This window comes from Paralichthys olivaceus, chromosome 4 (assembly GCF_024713975.1).
Source record: "Paralichthys olivaceus isolate ysfri-2021 chromosome 4, ASM2471397v2, whole genome shotgun sequence".
Lineage (NCBI taxonomy): Eukaryota > Metazoa > Chordata > Actinopteri > Pleuronectiformes > Paralichthyidae > Paralichthys > Paralichthys olivaceus.
In genome coordinates this window covers 2485252-2502500 of record NC_091096.1, presented here as the reverse complement: position 1 = coordinate 2502500, position 17249 = coordinate 2485252, and the positions used below count along the sequence as shown (strand labels likewise).

At 45.2% G+C, this 17249-nt stretch overlaps 1 protein-coding gene across 1 annotated transcript in view; it reads left to right on the top strand.

The window, feature by feature from the left end:
• The window catches only part of fras1 (Fraser extracellular matrix complex subunit 1), a 168106-nt gene that overhangs the window by 131507 nt on the left and 19350 nt on the right, over window positions 1-17249 (top strand). Inside the window, exons 33-46 of the mRNA XM_069523336.1 lie at window positions 953-1090; window positions 2010-2042; window positions 3997-4128; window positions 4363-4491; window positions 4596-4843; window positions 5033-5184; window positions 6571-6730; window positions 7688-7820; window positions 10305-10495; window positions 12270-12426; window positions 14456-14719; window positions 14906-15094; window positions 15302-15421; window positions 16775-16954. Coding sequence (XP_069379437.1) covers window positions 953-1090; window positions 2010-2042; window positions 3997-4128; window positions 4363-4491; window positions 4596-4843; window positions 5033-5184; window positions 6571-6730; window positions 7688-7820; window positions 10305-10495; window positions 12270-12426; window positions 14456-14719; window positions 14906-15094; window positions 15302-15421; window positions 16775-16954 — 2226 coding nt within the window. The remainder of the gene's footprint in view (window positions 1-952; window positions 1091-2009; window positions 2043-3996; window positions 4129-4362; window positions 4492-4595; window positions 4844-5032; window positions 5185-6570; window positions 6731-7687; window positions 7821-10304; window positions 10496-12269; window positions 12427-14455; window positions 14720-14905; window positions 15095-15301; window positions 15422-16774; window positions 16955-17249) is intronic.

The window sequence follows — 17249 nt, the reverse complement described above, 5'->3', positions numbered from 1 at the left end:
CACACACACACACACACACACACACACACACACTATTAAGCCATAATGCCCATGAGCATGGCACTGAAAATTAAGAAAACTTTTTCTTTCCAACACAGAGTTAACTAAATCTTCTCTGGATAAATAAAAACAAGTGATAGAAAAGAAGACGACGGTTTAAATTCTTGGAAAAGTCATTTAAGTCTTAATGTCTTGCTCAAGGGCTCAGAGACACCAGCAACTTTTTAAGCCTGATTCAGTTTAAAGAATGATTTTATTTCTGTCTGAACTTTCCAAAGTGTCGATTTCCTGTTTTTTTTCCTGAATCAGCTGTGATTTTATTAATTTCCGTTCAGGACACTCTGACAGGCTGGTGTATTATTTTCAGCTCTCGGTCTAATGAAAGGCATGAAAATGATTTACAATGGGTCATATTCATCAACTAATGGGCTGACGTGTGGAAATCGTTCTGAACGGAGCCGGGGACGGAGGAGGACGGCTTCAGATGAAACAGAAACATTCTCCAGCAGTGTTTTCAGTCACTGTTTGTGTTTAACAAAACCTGTGAACTCCACAATGTACACAAACATTTCAGGAAAGAGAAAGAACCTGAACTGTTCAATTAAATCGTAGTGTTCGGGCCCAGGGTCGCTGACTGAAAGCAATAACTCTGAAGCCTCCACTCTTTATTTAATTAGTTTTTTTAACTTTGCAGAACTTTTACAGTCACAAAAAAAAAGGAAAGAAACACTGAAATAAACCACACGTCTCCTCCAGATTGGTTTTCACTTATAAATCTTCTTTATGTCTTTCTCACCGTGCTTCAGTGTTGTACGAGGCGTCGGCCTGACTCCGTCCACTGAGTGTTACTGTGATCGCCTCCGAGCGATATTTCTAAATCGTATTTTCCTGTGGCAGACAGATGCCCACAGCAGAACTAAACTGGGTCTCTTCCCGCTCTGTTTGTTTTCAGGGGCGATTGAGCACCGGGACCGGCCGTACACGCCGGTGATCCACTTCACCCAGGCTGACGTTGACAACGGCAAGATCGTGTACAGGCCGCCACAGGCGCCGTCTCACCTGCAGGAACTGTACCAGTACTCCTTCATCGGTGAGACACACACACACACACACACACATGAAAAGTGTTTCAGCAAATAATCCGTCTACATTTCTACATTTTAAAAATCAAATATAATTAAAGTGATATGTCAGAAGTGTTGAGGTTCATATCTGGAATCATTTAGTCCCAGCAGCCACATTTCAATCTGCAGCCAAGCAGCACCACCAGCACTTCCTCGGAACACATTAGCTTCCTTGTGGACTCAGCCACGGCAGCATGCAATGCATGCTGGGTGGTGTATCGGACATCCGTCTGGAATATACACAGCGTTCGTGTTAATTAGCGGAGATGAATGTTTGAAATCTGTGTTTTAATTGGCAAAGACACACCTCGACATATTATTTATTCTCACTGAACTGAAAAATGTGGAACCTGGAACAAACACGTGCGGATGATTTTTACAAAGAGCCGTGAGAAGTGTGATTTCCAACCAGCTCGTCAGCTCCGCTGTTGATTCAATACTCAGAATATTTGACGCAGAAAACAAATTCTGTGCGTCTGAAAGTCTCGATCTCTTTTGTTTGAACTTTTCTCCCTCAGTCGTTTTTGCCCTAGATTATAAAATCCCGGCTCACGTGCGTCAGCCGTAAACTCAGCATTCATGACCGGTGTTTGAAAAGTGAAGTTTGAAGTGTTTTTAAAAACAATCTCGAGGGCATGTGAGACACTTCCAGAGATCTTTTTTTATTTTTTTTGGGCCATTTCTACGAGACGCACCGTCCAAAAGATAATCCTTAATCCCAGATCAAAGCCGACTCCCTCTTCATGCGAGTGCGTGGAGCTGCGGTGAAAAGCTTTGCATCAGTAAATCATCGTCTGAGTTTTTTAACTTTCGCTGCAACATCCTGTCGTCTCTGTTCACATCCTCTGTTTCTTAGTGTTTCTTCTTTTTCTTTTTTTTCGACAGGTCTGCCGGAGTCGCTGAGCGTCTATTTCACAGGTAAAACTCTCTCACTTTTCTTCCTCCTCTTCTTTTACTCGTCGCGTTGCGTTTTCCTTCCTCCTCGATGTCTCCTCTCCTCCCTCTTCATCAGCCCATCTCCTTTTCCTCTTCGTTACACTTTCACTCTCAGTCAATCTTCACGTCTTCCATCTCTTTTTCCAATTGAAATATTCATCCTCTTTTCCCTCATTCTCTTCACCGGTCCCCTGCTTCTTTTTCCTTCACCATCTTCCTTCTCTTCTCCCTTTTCTCCCCATTTCTATCTCCTGTCCTGACATCACTCTCTCTCCTCTCCTGTCGTCTTTGTCCTCAATTCTCCTCCTCCTCTCTTTTCCTGTCCTCTCAGCACAATGTCATCTTTTTGATCTCTCCTTCCCATGCACCCTCTTCTAAGCGTCACCAGAAGTGTTTCTGTTTCTCCTTCCTCCCCTCAGATGTTCTAAAGTTGTTCACCTGTCCTACTTCTGTGCACGCAACATCTCAGAAACGGAGTTTCTTCAGATTCACTACAAACGTTCACTTGGTTTCAAAGAAGAACTGAAGAACTGATAGATTCTAGTGGTCGAAGGTCACTGTGACCTCAAAACACCTTTATATAAATATATATATATAAATATATATATATATATATACATATATATATAAATATATACAGTATATACACACGTATCCTCAAACATAAACCCAGATACTGACATGTCTGTGAAAGGCTCCTATGGGCTGGTTTAATAAATCCATCGTGCTCTAATCTGCTCTCTTTCTTTTCTTCACCCTGTTTTATTTTCCACTCTGATCTGAGTCGACACCTCACGTCTGCAGTGTTTGTTTGTTCTGTCTCTTTAACCTGGAGATGAAAACACGTCTCCTGTGTTTACTGCATGTTTGATGAGGAGCTGCTCTCTCTCTCTCTCTCGCTCTCCCTAAGATATGTGTTTATATGTGTTCAGGGAAGTGATTTTCACCTTGAGGTTTGGCCACACACACTTTTATCCTCCGTCTCCTCTACTGTTTCTGAGTTCATCCCCAGTAACTCTTCAGCCCTGAGAGCCTCCACTCACGACTTTATAATTGTCCTCGTTGAGTTGAATTTAAAGGATCGTGAAATCAAAACCCGATTCTCCTTCACTCTCGTCGTGATGCTGGACGAAACGATGAAAGATGGAACCTCGGGAAAGTGTGATTCGCATTTTTCAAGTGGTTTATCAACTATTTGAAAAACAAGAGACAAAAGAGATGTAATCGTGGATGAATGACTCTGCTGGTTACGATCAGGACTTTACATATGAACCTTATTGGTAAAAGCGGGCAAGTAGAAGAGTTAGTGTGGTACTTCTACTTCCTGTTTGAGATGTTTGACTACTTCCTCCGCCACTGTTCGAAGGTGAAAACATAAACCTCCTTGTTTATGGAGGTAATTACCCGTCGGGGAAGTAAAGTCAAAATCTCCCTCTGTGATAAAAATCAGCTTTTCCTCACTCCGTCACTCTCAATCAATTTCACTCTTTTCACGTGTCAACCTGATAATTGGCTTGTTGTACTTTCTTTTTATGTATTTCCCTGTTCGGATCGGGTGTGAATGTAAAGTGACAAGTGGAGCCGTTAAAGCCGTTAATCTCAACAGTTAATGAGCAGAGTTTCCACCTGAATTGCTAAGAAACAGTTTGAGCTGTTTGGTTAATTGATTCCGTGTCTTGATTCATGCAGATTTTTTAAATTACAGCCCCTGTTATCAGTAATCACACTCTGTTACTGGCGTTATGCTCTTTCTTCCTCTCATTAATATTTCTCAGACAAGGAGTCGGGGAGGTGATAACTATGGGATGTGTTGGTTTTAGCAACTTAGCCAATTAATGGCTTTTCTCTCTGTGTGTGTGTGTGTGTGTGTGTGTGTATTCTCATGTCTCCTCCTGTTTTGTTTGTGTGTCTCTCTGTGTGTTATTGTGCGTCTCAGTGTCGGACGGCGAGCACACCACTCCAGAGCTGGACTTTGCCGTCTTGCTGCTGTCAAACCATCAGCAGCCGCCGGTGTTTCAGGTCCTGGACCCGCTGCTGGAGGTCAGCCTGGGAGGACAGGCCGCCATCGGTAAGACGCACACACACACACACACACACACACACACACACAGACACACACACACACTGACTGGTCTGTGTGAGATAATGAGCTCAGACTGTGAAGATCAGCAGTAGCAGAGAAAAAGTGACAGACATAGATAATTTCCTTCTGCTCCATTTTTCTTCACACCTCTCTGTGTGTGTGTCTGTATGTGTGTGTGTGTCTGTGTCTGTGTGTGTGTGTGTGTGTGTGTGTGTGTAGGTGGTCAGCAGCTGGCGGTAAGTGACGCTGACACGGCCCCAGACGAGCTGGAGTTCGAGCTGGTGGATGCCCCCCTCCACGGAGAGCTGATAAAGACTGACGGCAACACACACACTAAAATGACCAACGGTGAGACCACACACCCTGAAAGTGTCACACAACACATCAGTGATCAATGGACGAAACACACACAAACACACGCAGCTTCATTCAGATCCTCTCCGTCCCTCCAGGCGACATCTTCACCTTCAGCGACATCACCCGCAACGTTCTGCTCTACCGACACGCCGGCCTCTCCTCCCAGGACGACGCCCTCACCTTCTCGGTCAGTGACGGTATCTCCATGGCGACCACGGTGGTGCAGGTGGAGGTGCTGGGCGGCGCGGCCGACGGACCGCAGCGCGACCCCGTGGCCACGCTGTCGCTGGAAGTGGGCGAGAAGAGCAGCACCGTGGTCCGACGCGCACACCTGGCTTACACCGTGAGTGAGGGGAGGTTCCTCAGGGTTTAATAAAGATATGTTTAGAGGACATGTTCAACAGAGTGAGTCACGATGAGAGTTTATACGGTGAAGTCACACTGATGCATGAACGTGCATCTAACCCTTCCTGTGTTTTCACTCAGACTTGCACGCACAGTTACATGAACCCTCCTGCTTTGTCGCTCGTAGGATCACACGTCCCCGGATGATCAGATTCGGATTCAGCTGGTGTCGGTGCCGATGTACGGCATCCTGACCAGGAGCCAGTCCCAGCAGGAGCACCAGGAGCTGAGGGAGTACTCGTCCTTCACCATGGAGGACGTCAACCAGCACAAGATCAGGTACGAGCGACGTCACGAGGGCTTAAGATGCTGGAGAGAGAAAGTTAATGACTAACCACTGTGACGTGACGTTTTCGACTCAGTCTGTAAAATTTGCTATAAAAATTACCCAGAAGTATATTCCTGGTTCCAGTGGCGGGTTTTAGTTTCCCCCCCCGATGGTTCAAATGCGACTTCAGAGGCTGATAAAAAACGAATATCAGCATAAAACAGAGCAGCTACCGACTAAAAATGACTTTCAAAAACCCTCAGTTGTTTCCAGAAGCCATCATTGTCTGAGCTATAAAGGTTCATGGCAGAGAGGAGAGAGAGAATTAGCACCTTTTTAGTCTGACAATAAAAAAACGTTGAGTGAACAGCTCCCCCGTGACGACATTAGAAGTAGTATAATGCAAACAGAAAAGAATGGAGTGACTTTATTTTAGCCCTGCAGGCACAATGAGTTTATTCAGTGTAATATTATGAATCCTTCGAGGAGAGTCGGAGGTAAATCGTGAAAACCAGTCGCTCAAAAGTCAAGAGATCTCTGCAGGGCTGCAGCAATACGTTGGTCGCTGGTGGAGGCACTGACAGGATTATTGAGCCTTCAATAAAGAGGCTCTTATGGAGGAAATAGCCGCTGTTGATTCCACTTGGCGAGAGATAAAAGAGCTTTAAGGGCCGTTGGCGCCGCCGCCGTCGTCGGGATCATTTCCTCCTCCTCCTCCTCCGCACGTTGTGTTTTCCTTCAATCCGCGATTCTTCTCACAGGACGAGAGTTTTTATTAAAACACAGGACAAGATGGTGAATGTTCCTTTTTCCTTCAGCATCCTGGCAGAGGAGGAAGCACAGATGCAAGATGAGGTTATCAGGAAATAATTCAGGAGCCTTTTACCCCCCCCCCCCTCCCCCCGTAACTCAGGCGATGCCAATTAGCATCACTGCGATATTACCTGCAAGAGCCGGTGGGGCCCCCGGCGAGAGGCGCCAAGATGGAATGAAAATATTCAGGTGCTAACTGCTTCATTTCCATAACGCAGGCCCTGATTAGCTTCAGCACGGGACGATCCTCGGGGGGGGGGGGGGCGTCTTCAAACCGCCTCCATCAGTTCAGTCTCTGTGGCGATGGCTCGAACAAACAAGCGACAGAAATTGTTTTGTGTGAATTAAATGGGATTAGAGGAGATTACGGCGATATGGATTTCAGTTTTATTAGTGCTTTGCAGAGATTAGCAGCCGTATCGTTGTGGGAGGACTAAAGCAAAGCTTGGCTAAGTCTTCCATCAATGCGAGAGGAGATGCATGAACCGATATTTATGTTTTCATTAAAAGGGGGAATTAAAGTGGGTTTGAACAGATGCTGAAAAGATTTAGAGAGATCTTCTAATGAAGTCCTCCACCTCCAGGTACATCACCTCGTTAGAGAGCAGTCAGCCAGTGACGGACATCTTCCACTTTGTTGTTTATGACGGAGACAACAATCGCCTTGACAACCAGATGTGCACCATCACCATCACCTCCACGCCCAGGCAGCCGCCGGTGGTGACCGTCCGCAGCGGCATCAAGGTAAACACACTAACATACAGTGTACACACAAGATAAACTACTTAAGCTGTTATAGTACTTTTCTAAAAATAAGAAATACACCTTGTGGAACGGTGCAGTACATAAACACTTTAAGTACACACGTTTATTCCCCCTCTGTTTCTCTGCTGGTTTTTAACACGGTCATTAAAGCAGACATCACCCTGCACACTGTCACTTTCAGGTTTGGGTGTTGTTCTGGTGTTTTTTTTTTTTACCAGAGGTCGAGTCAATTTTAAAAAACCTCTGGTGCCAAAACCAGTATTTCTTTTCTTTAAAAAAAAAAACACAAAAGGTTTTATAGTTCAGGCAGATTTCAAGTTGAAATGTTACAAATGAACTATTTAACGGTTTAAAGTAAAACTTTAAACACAGTTAAAGTGTTAAATGCAGCAAAATACTCTCAGCTCCAAACTCGTCATCGATCGTCTTCCCTCCGCCTTCGTTAGTGTCGGACAAACCTCGTTAGTAAATAGCTCAGCAATTAAGAGGAGGAGTTCCTTTGCTCGGTATTTTTGTAAGAGCATCCGCTCGGTGAAGAAAAGGGGGAAGATGCATTTTTTTCAGAGCAAGGATATTTTGAAAATACATTTTTCCCCTGTGGTTCGTCCTGATAACAGCTTGATTTGTTTGGGGAAATTAAAAAGAATATAATTAAGGTAGAAATCTGCTGAACGAGTACAAACCTCATGGCAGATGAAATGATTTACCTGCTTTATTGGCCCTTCACTCTTCCTCCTGGGGTTTGGATTAAAGAATTATTTCAGTGGTTCTATAATTACTTGATGGAAAAGTTTTAAAACTTATAAAGACAACAAACTTTAGTCAGTCATTATTGTAAATGTGCAATGAGAGAAAACACTGAACAGAAGACGTCCTAATCAAACTAGGTGTCATTCTTTGGATTCCTAAACTTTCTGTCTTTTCTTCGACCTCTAGGTCCAGGAAGGCGGTCGTGTGCAGCTGTCCACCAATCACATCATCGTGTCGGACCTGGACACGCCCAGGAAGGACCTGCTGGTTTGGCTCGTCAGTCCTCCGAAATATGGCTTCATTGAAAACACCAAGATCGGTGAGAACTAGAATCTGAGCATTAGCGAGGTTAAAATAATGTGTAATTACAGAGTTGCCTCGTACGGGAAATAAAAATAACCAACAGACACACAGGGTCATTTCAAAATAAAAGAGGCAGGAGTTTGGGCAGGAAGTCCCTCAGAGGGGCCGATCACCACACGAACTAAACAACCTGCACATCTTCCAGTACGTGGTTATTCATGTTTATTGCAGCAGCTCCGTTACTCAGAACACTTCACCACATTTCTATTTATGTCGCACTCGTGCACGCGCGTTGCCGGTTGAATTCCCTGCAGCGCTGGTGCCATCTGTCACAGCATGATTATGTTGCTCTGCCAGATAGCCGGCTACAGATGGAGCAAATTGTTGAAGTACCAATTTTGACTTTACGCTTGCTCAGGCACTTCTCTCGGTGCCCGAGAGGAAATGTGTAGAAGCATTTTGAAAAGGTGAGACCGGTTGTGAAAGGAACCGCGAGTATTTTAAGTTACTTGATTGTCTGTATTTGTGAGGGAGGGTCCCATGAGCAGAGTTGTGTGTGTTACAATAACAGACATAAAGTTTTACCAGGTTAAAGGGTTTGGTTCAACTGCACAACCCCCTCACACAGAGTTTCAGACTTAATAGAATAAATAAAAGAGCAACCTTGCGTCTCGTTGATGCTCTTGTGTGTCTCTCCCTCCGCAGCGATCAGTATTTACAATCCAGGGCTCGTGTCTGAATCTGCACTAAAGTTATAGACACTTGAATGGACTGACGGACCATCACTGCTAACTTCACTCTTTTATTTTATGATGTAACTATGCACCATTATGTGTCTGGGCCTCTTTAAATGTGTCTGCACCAGCAATAAATATTCTCATCAGAGAACGTACGTGTGTGTGTGTGTGTGTGTGTGTGTGTGTGTGTGTGTGTGTGTGTGTGTGTGTGTGTGTGTGTGTGTGTGCCTCTGTGCCGCCCATACAAATGTAAATGCATAATGTTTTTATAGGCCCTATTTTGCATTTAAATACTGCCTGTGTGTGTAGGTGTGAATATATATATATTATATTCTGAATATTTTGTGCACGTGTCAATAACGGCAACATGCATTGTGTTCACGTGCATGAGCACATGGTGGTTTTGCCGAGTGCAAACATTGAGGGCGCCACCCGCTCGGCCTCCCCTGTGCCCGATGGGGTGACGGCCGCAATACTACCACCTCCACCCCGACTGTGCTGAATACCAACGACCGTCCCGCTCCCTCATCAAGGACAGTCAGCGGGGACGTGCACAGACACGACTGGTGGCAGCTGCTTATCTGCAGCAGCAGACATCAGAAATATCTGCCTCCATTACATCTGCAGATGAATCTGTCTTGCATGTAAAAACGGCAGAAACGAATCAGTGCGTGGCTGCTCGTCGGTTGTCGCTTCACATATCGAGCAGTTTTGTTTTCAATTTGGCAAACGGTTTCAAATGCTTTGATCTAGAAGATTCTGATTTGAGAGTTTATTCTTGATCTTTGACTCAGAACCACTCGTTTTTAAAATGAGTCAGTTTAGTTTAGATAAGTTTAGTTTCTCCATCAGCTCTGAATATGATTGAATCAAAGTTTTTGTATTGATTGAACACCGTGGTACACACACAAATTCAGTCTCAGAAATGTATTTAACAAGTGTGAAATTAAGTTATTGCAGATATCTTTCACACCATGAGCTGAACGAGTACAGTCTGCTCCTTATCTTCTCAACTCGTGTCCCTGAACAACCAATTTCCTGTTGTGTTTACACACGTTCATAACTTTCCTCAGTGAGAGATGAAGCTGTCAGCAGGAAAAGAAGTGCAAAAACTAAATGATGCTGCCAAAATGTTCCTGGAAGTCTGCAGGTGACCCCCCCCCCCCCCCCCCCTTCATGATTCTGTGAAGGTCCCTGCTCAGATAAGAGTCTCGGTCAGATGATGAAGATGAGATTGGATTGACTGTGGCGACTGAAACACACACATACACACACACACACACACACAACAGTGATTCCCCACAGAGCCCTGTCTCAACTCACCCTGGACTCATCCATCTTCCCTGACGCTCAAACTTTGTCTCAGAGTTCAGAGATTTCAGGGATGATTTTTGTTTATTCATCACCGCTCTCCCTCGACGTCCCGAGAGCCTGCTGATGACAGAGCGGCCCGAGTGGAGACACTGAAAACTCTCTGCAGGTTTCTGGCATCCAAACTGTCAGACAGTTCTGACTGAAGAGACACGAGAACGCTGGTTAGGGACGAGCTCTGCTGTCATTCCAGCCGTCAGGTGTTATAAGCGATGGTCTGATAAGTGGGCACCTGAGAGGCTGCACGACCTCTGAGTCACGCTGCTGTGTGCAAACTGTTTGTTTGGACGACTGGGAATTTCACAATAAAAGTAGCTGAGGTAGTAAAGCAACAGAGTGACTGAGGCAAAACAAGTTCAACAGCTTCTTCTCTCGTCCCTCTCGTTCGTCAGGAGGCTCAGTCGGCGGCTCGCGGGTCGTCACGCCTGATGAACCTTTTTCTGTGGAGGACCTGACGTCCGACCACATCTTCTACATCCAGGACAGCCAGCGCAAAGCTCAGGCCGAGCAGGACGTCTTCAGCTTCTACATCAGCGACGGACACAGCCAGACCGAGGCCGTCAACGTGGAGATCGACATCCAGGTTTGTGGAGATGAACAAAGTGTGAATATGCAGAATCTTTGACTACATCGTCGATATGCTTTTTAATTTATCTGCTTTCATGTGCACAAAGCTGTAAACAGCCAAAATGCCGTCTGGACCCTAAAACCCCTACAAAAACAATCTGTGTGTTGTGTTTTATGGAGAAACCTTTGATTCCTTTGAGAAAACAAACGAGTCTGATGGAAAACAGTGAAAGAAAGATGGAGTCTTGGATCAGACATCCAGCGTCTACACCTGATACCTGAAAATATTGGCTGTTGCCCCCCAGAGGCTGATTGGTCGTCAGATGGTCACCGATCGACTCGTGTCGCTCCATTTGAATTTGTTGCTCTCTGTAATATATATAATATATAATAATAAAGCTTTAATATTCAGCTGTCAGTAAAAGAAATGAGAGTAGAAGTAAGAAAAGCAAACAATACAACGTATATAATCTAAATTTAAGTCTTAAAAAGTATTAAATAAGTTAAAAGTGTGTCTCTGTCTCTGTCTGAGAGATAACATGGTGTTTCCACGATTGTTCTTTTCTCAGCTACTTCACTTTATCTTCAGTTATTATGAGGTGTGAGTAATTCCGGGACATTTCGTACTTGACATATAAATCTAACATTTCATTAATCATGGTCTAAAAAAAGTCTTAGATTGAACTTGTTGAAAGTTGAAGAAACCCTGATTACGAGAGTTTAACTCGGTTATTGCTTGAACACAGTAAAAACCACAGCGATGTCGGGGGGGGGGCAGACGCAGACACGTTATCTTTAAAAGATGAAAACAAACTGAAGAGCAGATGATTGCATGAGCAGTGAAGCAGAACGGCACAAACAACAAGAACCTTAAAAAAAAATACACAGGTAGAAATAACAAATGTAAAAACTTAAAAAAGAAAAGCAGACGATTCGACTCTGACTGGATGGAAAAGAGCAGATGAGCAAAGAGGCGAACAGGTGTTTCAGTGGCGGAGAAGCTCAGACGACCGAAGATAAGAAACAGAGGATGTTGGTGGAAATGGAGACAGAAAAGTCTGGAGGCGGCTGATGGTCAGGAGGAGGACGACAGGTCTGAGGAGGAGGAGGAGGAGGAGGAGGAGTAAAGAACTGAGTCAATTACAGCTGTTTAATTTAGGGCGTTTAACTTTAGTGAGGCCGCTGCAGATGGAAAGACCCGAGGGAGGTTACGACCGCTCGCTCCGTCGGTGACGTGAAGATGGAGAGGTCTCGACAAACGAGCCTTTTTAAAGCACCAGCCTTGATTTTCAGCTCCGTCCTCAGTCTGTTTTTATTCTTCATCTCTCAGCATCACAATCCATCACTTAGGTCCAGATTAGAATTGATGAGGCTGTCAGTCAGCTGTCAAGTGTGTGTGTGTGTGTGTGTGTGTGTGTGTGTGTGTGTGTGTGTGTGTGTGTGTGTGTGTGTGTGCTCTCACAGTGCAGTTTGGTTTTATTCCTCCACACCAGCGACACCTAGAGGCCGGAGGTGTTAAGTGTTCGGGTTTTCCATCGTGTGTCCGATTGTTGTGAACACGATATCTCAAGAAAACCCTGAAAGAATTTGTCCAAATTTGGTTCAAGTGTTCAGTTGGACTCAAAGATGAATTGATCAGATGTTGATGGTGACAAGTCAAAAGTCAAGGTTACATTTCTAGTTTTAATGGTGCTATTGTAAAGAGTGTTTTATTAGCAGGTCATTCAATATAAAGACAACATTTCTTCATTAGTCTGAGATCTTGTCGTCATCTCCGTTTGTCTCTGCAGCAGAGCAAAGAGAACAGAGAGCCGGTGGTGTCCGTCAGCAGCATCCACGTGGAGGAGAACTCAGGAGTCGTCATCACCAACTCGTCCATCAGCGTCCACGACCAGGACACACCGGAGAACGAGATCCTGTTCACCATCATCAGGATTCCTTCCTATGGTGAGATCTGAGTTTACTGAGTCTGACCCGCATGTTGCATCAGTCCAACACAACAACCCTGCAATGAATCACACATAATCCCACACACACACACACACACACGCCTGTAAACACATTACTCTCACTTCCGACAACCAAAAAACAAGACAAACACGCTGGTCATCTGCCGCAGCGCCGCACGCTGACTGGACACACACGACACACACTCAAATCAAACGACCTCCGCACGCACTCTGTTTTCCTGACGTCCCCTCGCCGACTCCAATCGGCTTTTCTCTCCTGTCGGCTGGAGCCTGGACTAAATTGCCTCACACAAGAAGAATGTTTCATACTGGACAAAATATACGTCCCTCAGTCAGCGATATATCATCACAGCCGGAGTGAGAGAAGTGAACAGATGAGGAAATTCAACAAAGAACGAGAAAAGCAATTGAAATTCCATTTGCAGTAAAATGCTTTTGCATCATGATTCTGAAAACTTTGTCTTCTGTAGTTTTTTTACTCGGCAAAACTTTGATGATTTATTTGAGATGTAGGAAACTGACTTTAATGAAGTGGCTGGAGCGTTGAATGCTGACAGCCAATCAGAGACGGGGCTTTTGGGTGTGAAGCAACAGCTCTGACTGTGTCGTCCCAATGAACTGAACGCTGGATATTACCCACGATCCTCTGCTTCCTGACCCAGAAGAGCTGCGGCTGTAACGAATCCACCAAACTCTTCACATTTTGAAAGTTTCCTGCTGAACATCGGAGATAAACTCTGGTTGTTTAAAAACTTCTCAGTGTTTTTTTAACTGATCTCAGTTCAGCTTCACTCTTCAACTGTCTGGAGCCGATTCAGTCGAAGCTGAGACTCTCAGTCGGTTCTTCTCGCAGGAGATCGAACCAGAGTTACAGAGAACAGACGCTCAGGTAATTAAACTCATTTTAATCAAGCTGCTGGCTTAAGCTAAAAAAACAAGTTTTGATCTGACTTTAATGGCTCCTAATTGTTACTTTGATTTAGGGTCGAAGTCTCATAACCTTTAAATTCTAACGTTTTTAAAATCACTAAACGTTTTATACGCCCGGACGATTCCTCAGGGTTTTAAATGAACATTCCAACATTTCTTTCACAAGCCGCTTCAGCTGATGACCGTCCACAAACAAACATCGATCTGGAAGGTGCTGTGTGTTATTATCACCTCTTTAATCCGTCCTCCGTCCTGCCAGACACCTGCTCGTGCCTCATGACAGACGCCCCCCCCCCCCCCAGTCTCCTCCACAGTAAAAGCACCATAAAACAGCTGGTGTGTACCCAGAGTGCCTCACCGCCATAAAACCACTGGCGTGTGCAGCTGATTGGACGGAGAGCGAGCAGGAGAGGAGTGATTTCATACAGGACGATGAGTCCCAGGCAGCTCGTCTTTTTAACTAGACGGATCTGCTCTGTCCTGGCATCACACACACACACACACACACACACACACAGTTACCTCATGCTATCACACATTCCTGGAACTAGTGTCGCTCGTACCTCTGCCAAAGCCCGACAGTCCCTCTGTGAAACCACACTAAATTCACTAGATCCAGATTTTTGTTTGGATCTGCACCATCAGACGTATATTTACTTTATTCTATATTATTCATTTTAGCGATGCAAGAAAAAAGAGTCTGTGTGTGTCTGACTGCACATCTGCCTGTGTGTGTGTGTGTGTGTGTGTGTGTGTGTGTGTGTGTGTTCTCATTATTCTCCAGGAATTAGGCAGAAATCCCATTTAAACCTGGACTTTGATTTAAGAATCGGTTTAATTTAGTGCAATCTAAAAAGTCCCATTAGTTTCTCTGAAGATCTTTTATGTCTTGAATGAAAAAGTCAGACGTCCTCCATTTGACTGAGTTAATCACCGTACTTAAGCAGATGCTATTTGAGGTGCATAAGTCTGTGCACACACACACACACACACACACACACACACACGCACACAGACACGCACACAGACACACCAGCGTTGCAATCAGAGCTTCATTAATCTCTCATTCCCCACAGGGAAAGTCCGCAGACGTCAGTTCTACTCACAGCCACTGGAGAATGGCCGTGTCCTCACGCAGGGCTCCACCTTTACCTACCAGGACGTCCTGGACCAGCTGCTGGTTTACACGCCTGAGATCGTCAGCGGGGGCGCCGACGAAATGGCCTTCACCCTCACAGACGGCATCTACACACACACAGGTCGGCTGGAGTTCACCATGGACGTCAGGAGGAGCGAAGGGCCCAGGATGACTGTCAACAGAGGCCTGCAGCTGCCAGCCGGTGAGAGAAATGTCTTGGAAATCTTTAGAACAGAGCGAAACACTGAAAACCAAACTGAAAAAGAACCTTCAGCGTCTCATCGAAAGTGAAATCCTTCAAAACTCAAACTGGAGAAGGATCGAAACAACCGAAGGCTGAAATAGAAAGTGAAGGAACATTTGCTCTGTTTGCTCCGAACTGTTTCAGGATCTTCGTCTAAGATCAGCGAGCAGAACCTGAAGGGTACGGACATCGACTCTGACAGCCTGAAGCTGCGCTACGTCCTCACCAAAGATCCACCGGCCGGCAAACTGCAGCTCAGCAAGAGCGGACGTGTGGAGAAGGTTTCTGTCAAAGGTCCCGTGCAGAGCTTCACGCAGGAGGACGTCAACAAAGGTGCTGGAGTGTTTTCTAAATGTTCCTGTTATTGATTTCCTGTTTTCTGTTTGAAAACCTTTGTGGAATAGGTCCGCAGGTTTACGCAAAAACAACAGATGTTCAATGTGATGCTTTCTTCCATTTTGTGCTCTGAGATGTGAATCAACATTAACACTGGCTGCTTGTGTGTGTGTGTGTGTGTCTTTGTGTGTCTGTGTGTTGCAGGCCTGCTGCAGTACAGCCATGAGAAAGGGGAGAAGGGCGGCAGCCAGTTTTTCAAGTTCAACCTGGTGGATCCAGAGGGCAACAAACTGATCGACCAGTCCTTCTTCATCAGCGTGCTCGGTACGGTTCCCTGCAGCCTCCGTTTCCTGCAGAAATCGAAGTTGAGGTGTTTTCCTCTGTTTGGTGGAAGAAGAGAAAGCAATTACTACAGATTTATCTCTTTCGGCCGCAAGCCCACTAATGTGCCAGTGCACCGTGCACGCTAACTGAATACGAACTGTGCAGAGAGGCTTTCTGGTTTTAGTCTGAATCTGTCGTAGTGATATTTACTGTATGTCCACTTTTTCTCTTCTCTTTCTTTTTGTGCGGAGTTCCCCCTCTGTGATGCAAACTTATATTTTTACTTTTAAAGTTATTCAAAAGTAAAAGTATTTACACAAACTTCTTAAACCTGAATCCGAGCAGAATTTATCTTCTGTAAAATTCATTGCTTTATTGGAAACTGAACCTTTTTTCAGTCCTGTCATCGTCGCTCTCAGGTCTGTGTCTTTCTCTCTCCGCTCCGTCCGTCTGGTGCATCATCGCCGTCACTGGAGTAAATTGTGTTTTTAGGTGTGAGACAGAGTGTGAACTGTGGAGAGGAAGAAAAGTGACTGCTGCTGTTGTTCTTTTGTCTGTTTGAATCTATGTCGACTCGAATTATGCTGCAGCCGCTGTTAGATCGTGTCTCTATTAGGAAATGACTCATGCACAACAGTTGAACCTGGACCTGTTCAAATTGTAGATTCATTTATCTTGCGACGCGTTTTTTTGTGCTGCTGCTGTAAATGAACCGTTTCACCTCCGACGGCTGGAAACACCTAAACTTCAGTTTCCAATCTGCTCCTGCGGCTGTCGACCAAACTACAGCAGCGACTCGGCTGTAAAATCAGCGTCCGTATCAGAAGCTGATGGATTTTCTGTCCCTCACAGTTGAACAGCGTCCTGATTCTTTCATATCTCCCCCAGCTCACTTTTTTATCCGGCTCTGTATTACCCCCCCCCCCCCCCCCCCTCACAATGAGGCGACCGTCAAGTTCTCCGCTCATATCTCTTCCCTCCACACTGCCCTCTGATTACTTCCCTGCCCCTCTCTCAATCTCTCCTAATCCGTTTGTCCTGTATCCCTCTCTCACACCTCCCGTTACGCCTCCTTCCCTCCTGCGCTGTCACCCAACTTAATCTTTTTCACTTTTGTACTTGTTCTTGTGTCATTTCTCAATTCCTCCTCTTCCTGAAGTACCTTCTGCTCCTCTTATCTTCCCTCACTGCCTCTCCACATCGGCTTCTTTCTCCTCCAACCGCTTCACTCCATCTTTTCTCTTTTTCGACTCCTCGCAATTTTATTATTTTAGACAAATTGTTTCCACAAACTTAGCAAAGTGAATCTTTGCTTGGTGTGAACCTCCAACCTTCGTCGTCTCTCTCCTGCAGAGGACCGTCTTCCTCCGTCTGTGGTGGTGAACAAAGGTCTGGTGCTGGATGAAAACACCATGAAGAAGCTGACCACGCTGCAGCTGTCGGCCAGCGACCAGGACAGCGAGCCGGCCGAGCTCATCTACCGCATCACCAAGCAGACGGGCCTGGGTCACCTGGAGCACGTCACCAACCCAGGTATGGAGAGGAGGCGGTGGGTTCGTGACAGGAAGTTAGATTTGATATGTGGAGGTTTTCGTGATTATAACAGGGGAACAAACAAGACGTGGTGGAATAATAGTATTTATAGTATTTAGAAAACATTCATACTGGTCGTGAATATTTAAACTGACCATCGCTCATTGAAAACTTTAGATTCTAACAACGTTCAATGACATTATTATTCTGCACCGAAGTAAAGGGCCAATAGATTAATGTTCTGAGTTCTCTGTGAATGAATCTCCAGCGCAAGCAATCCTGTTTTATAATATCA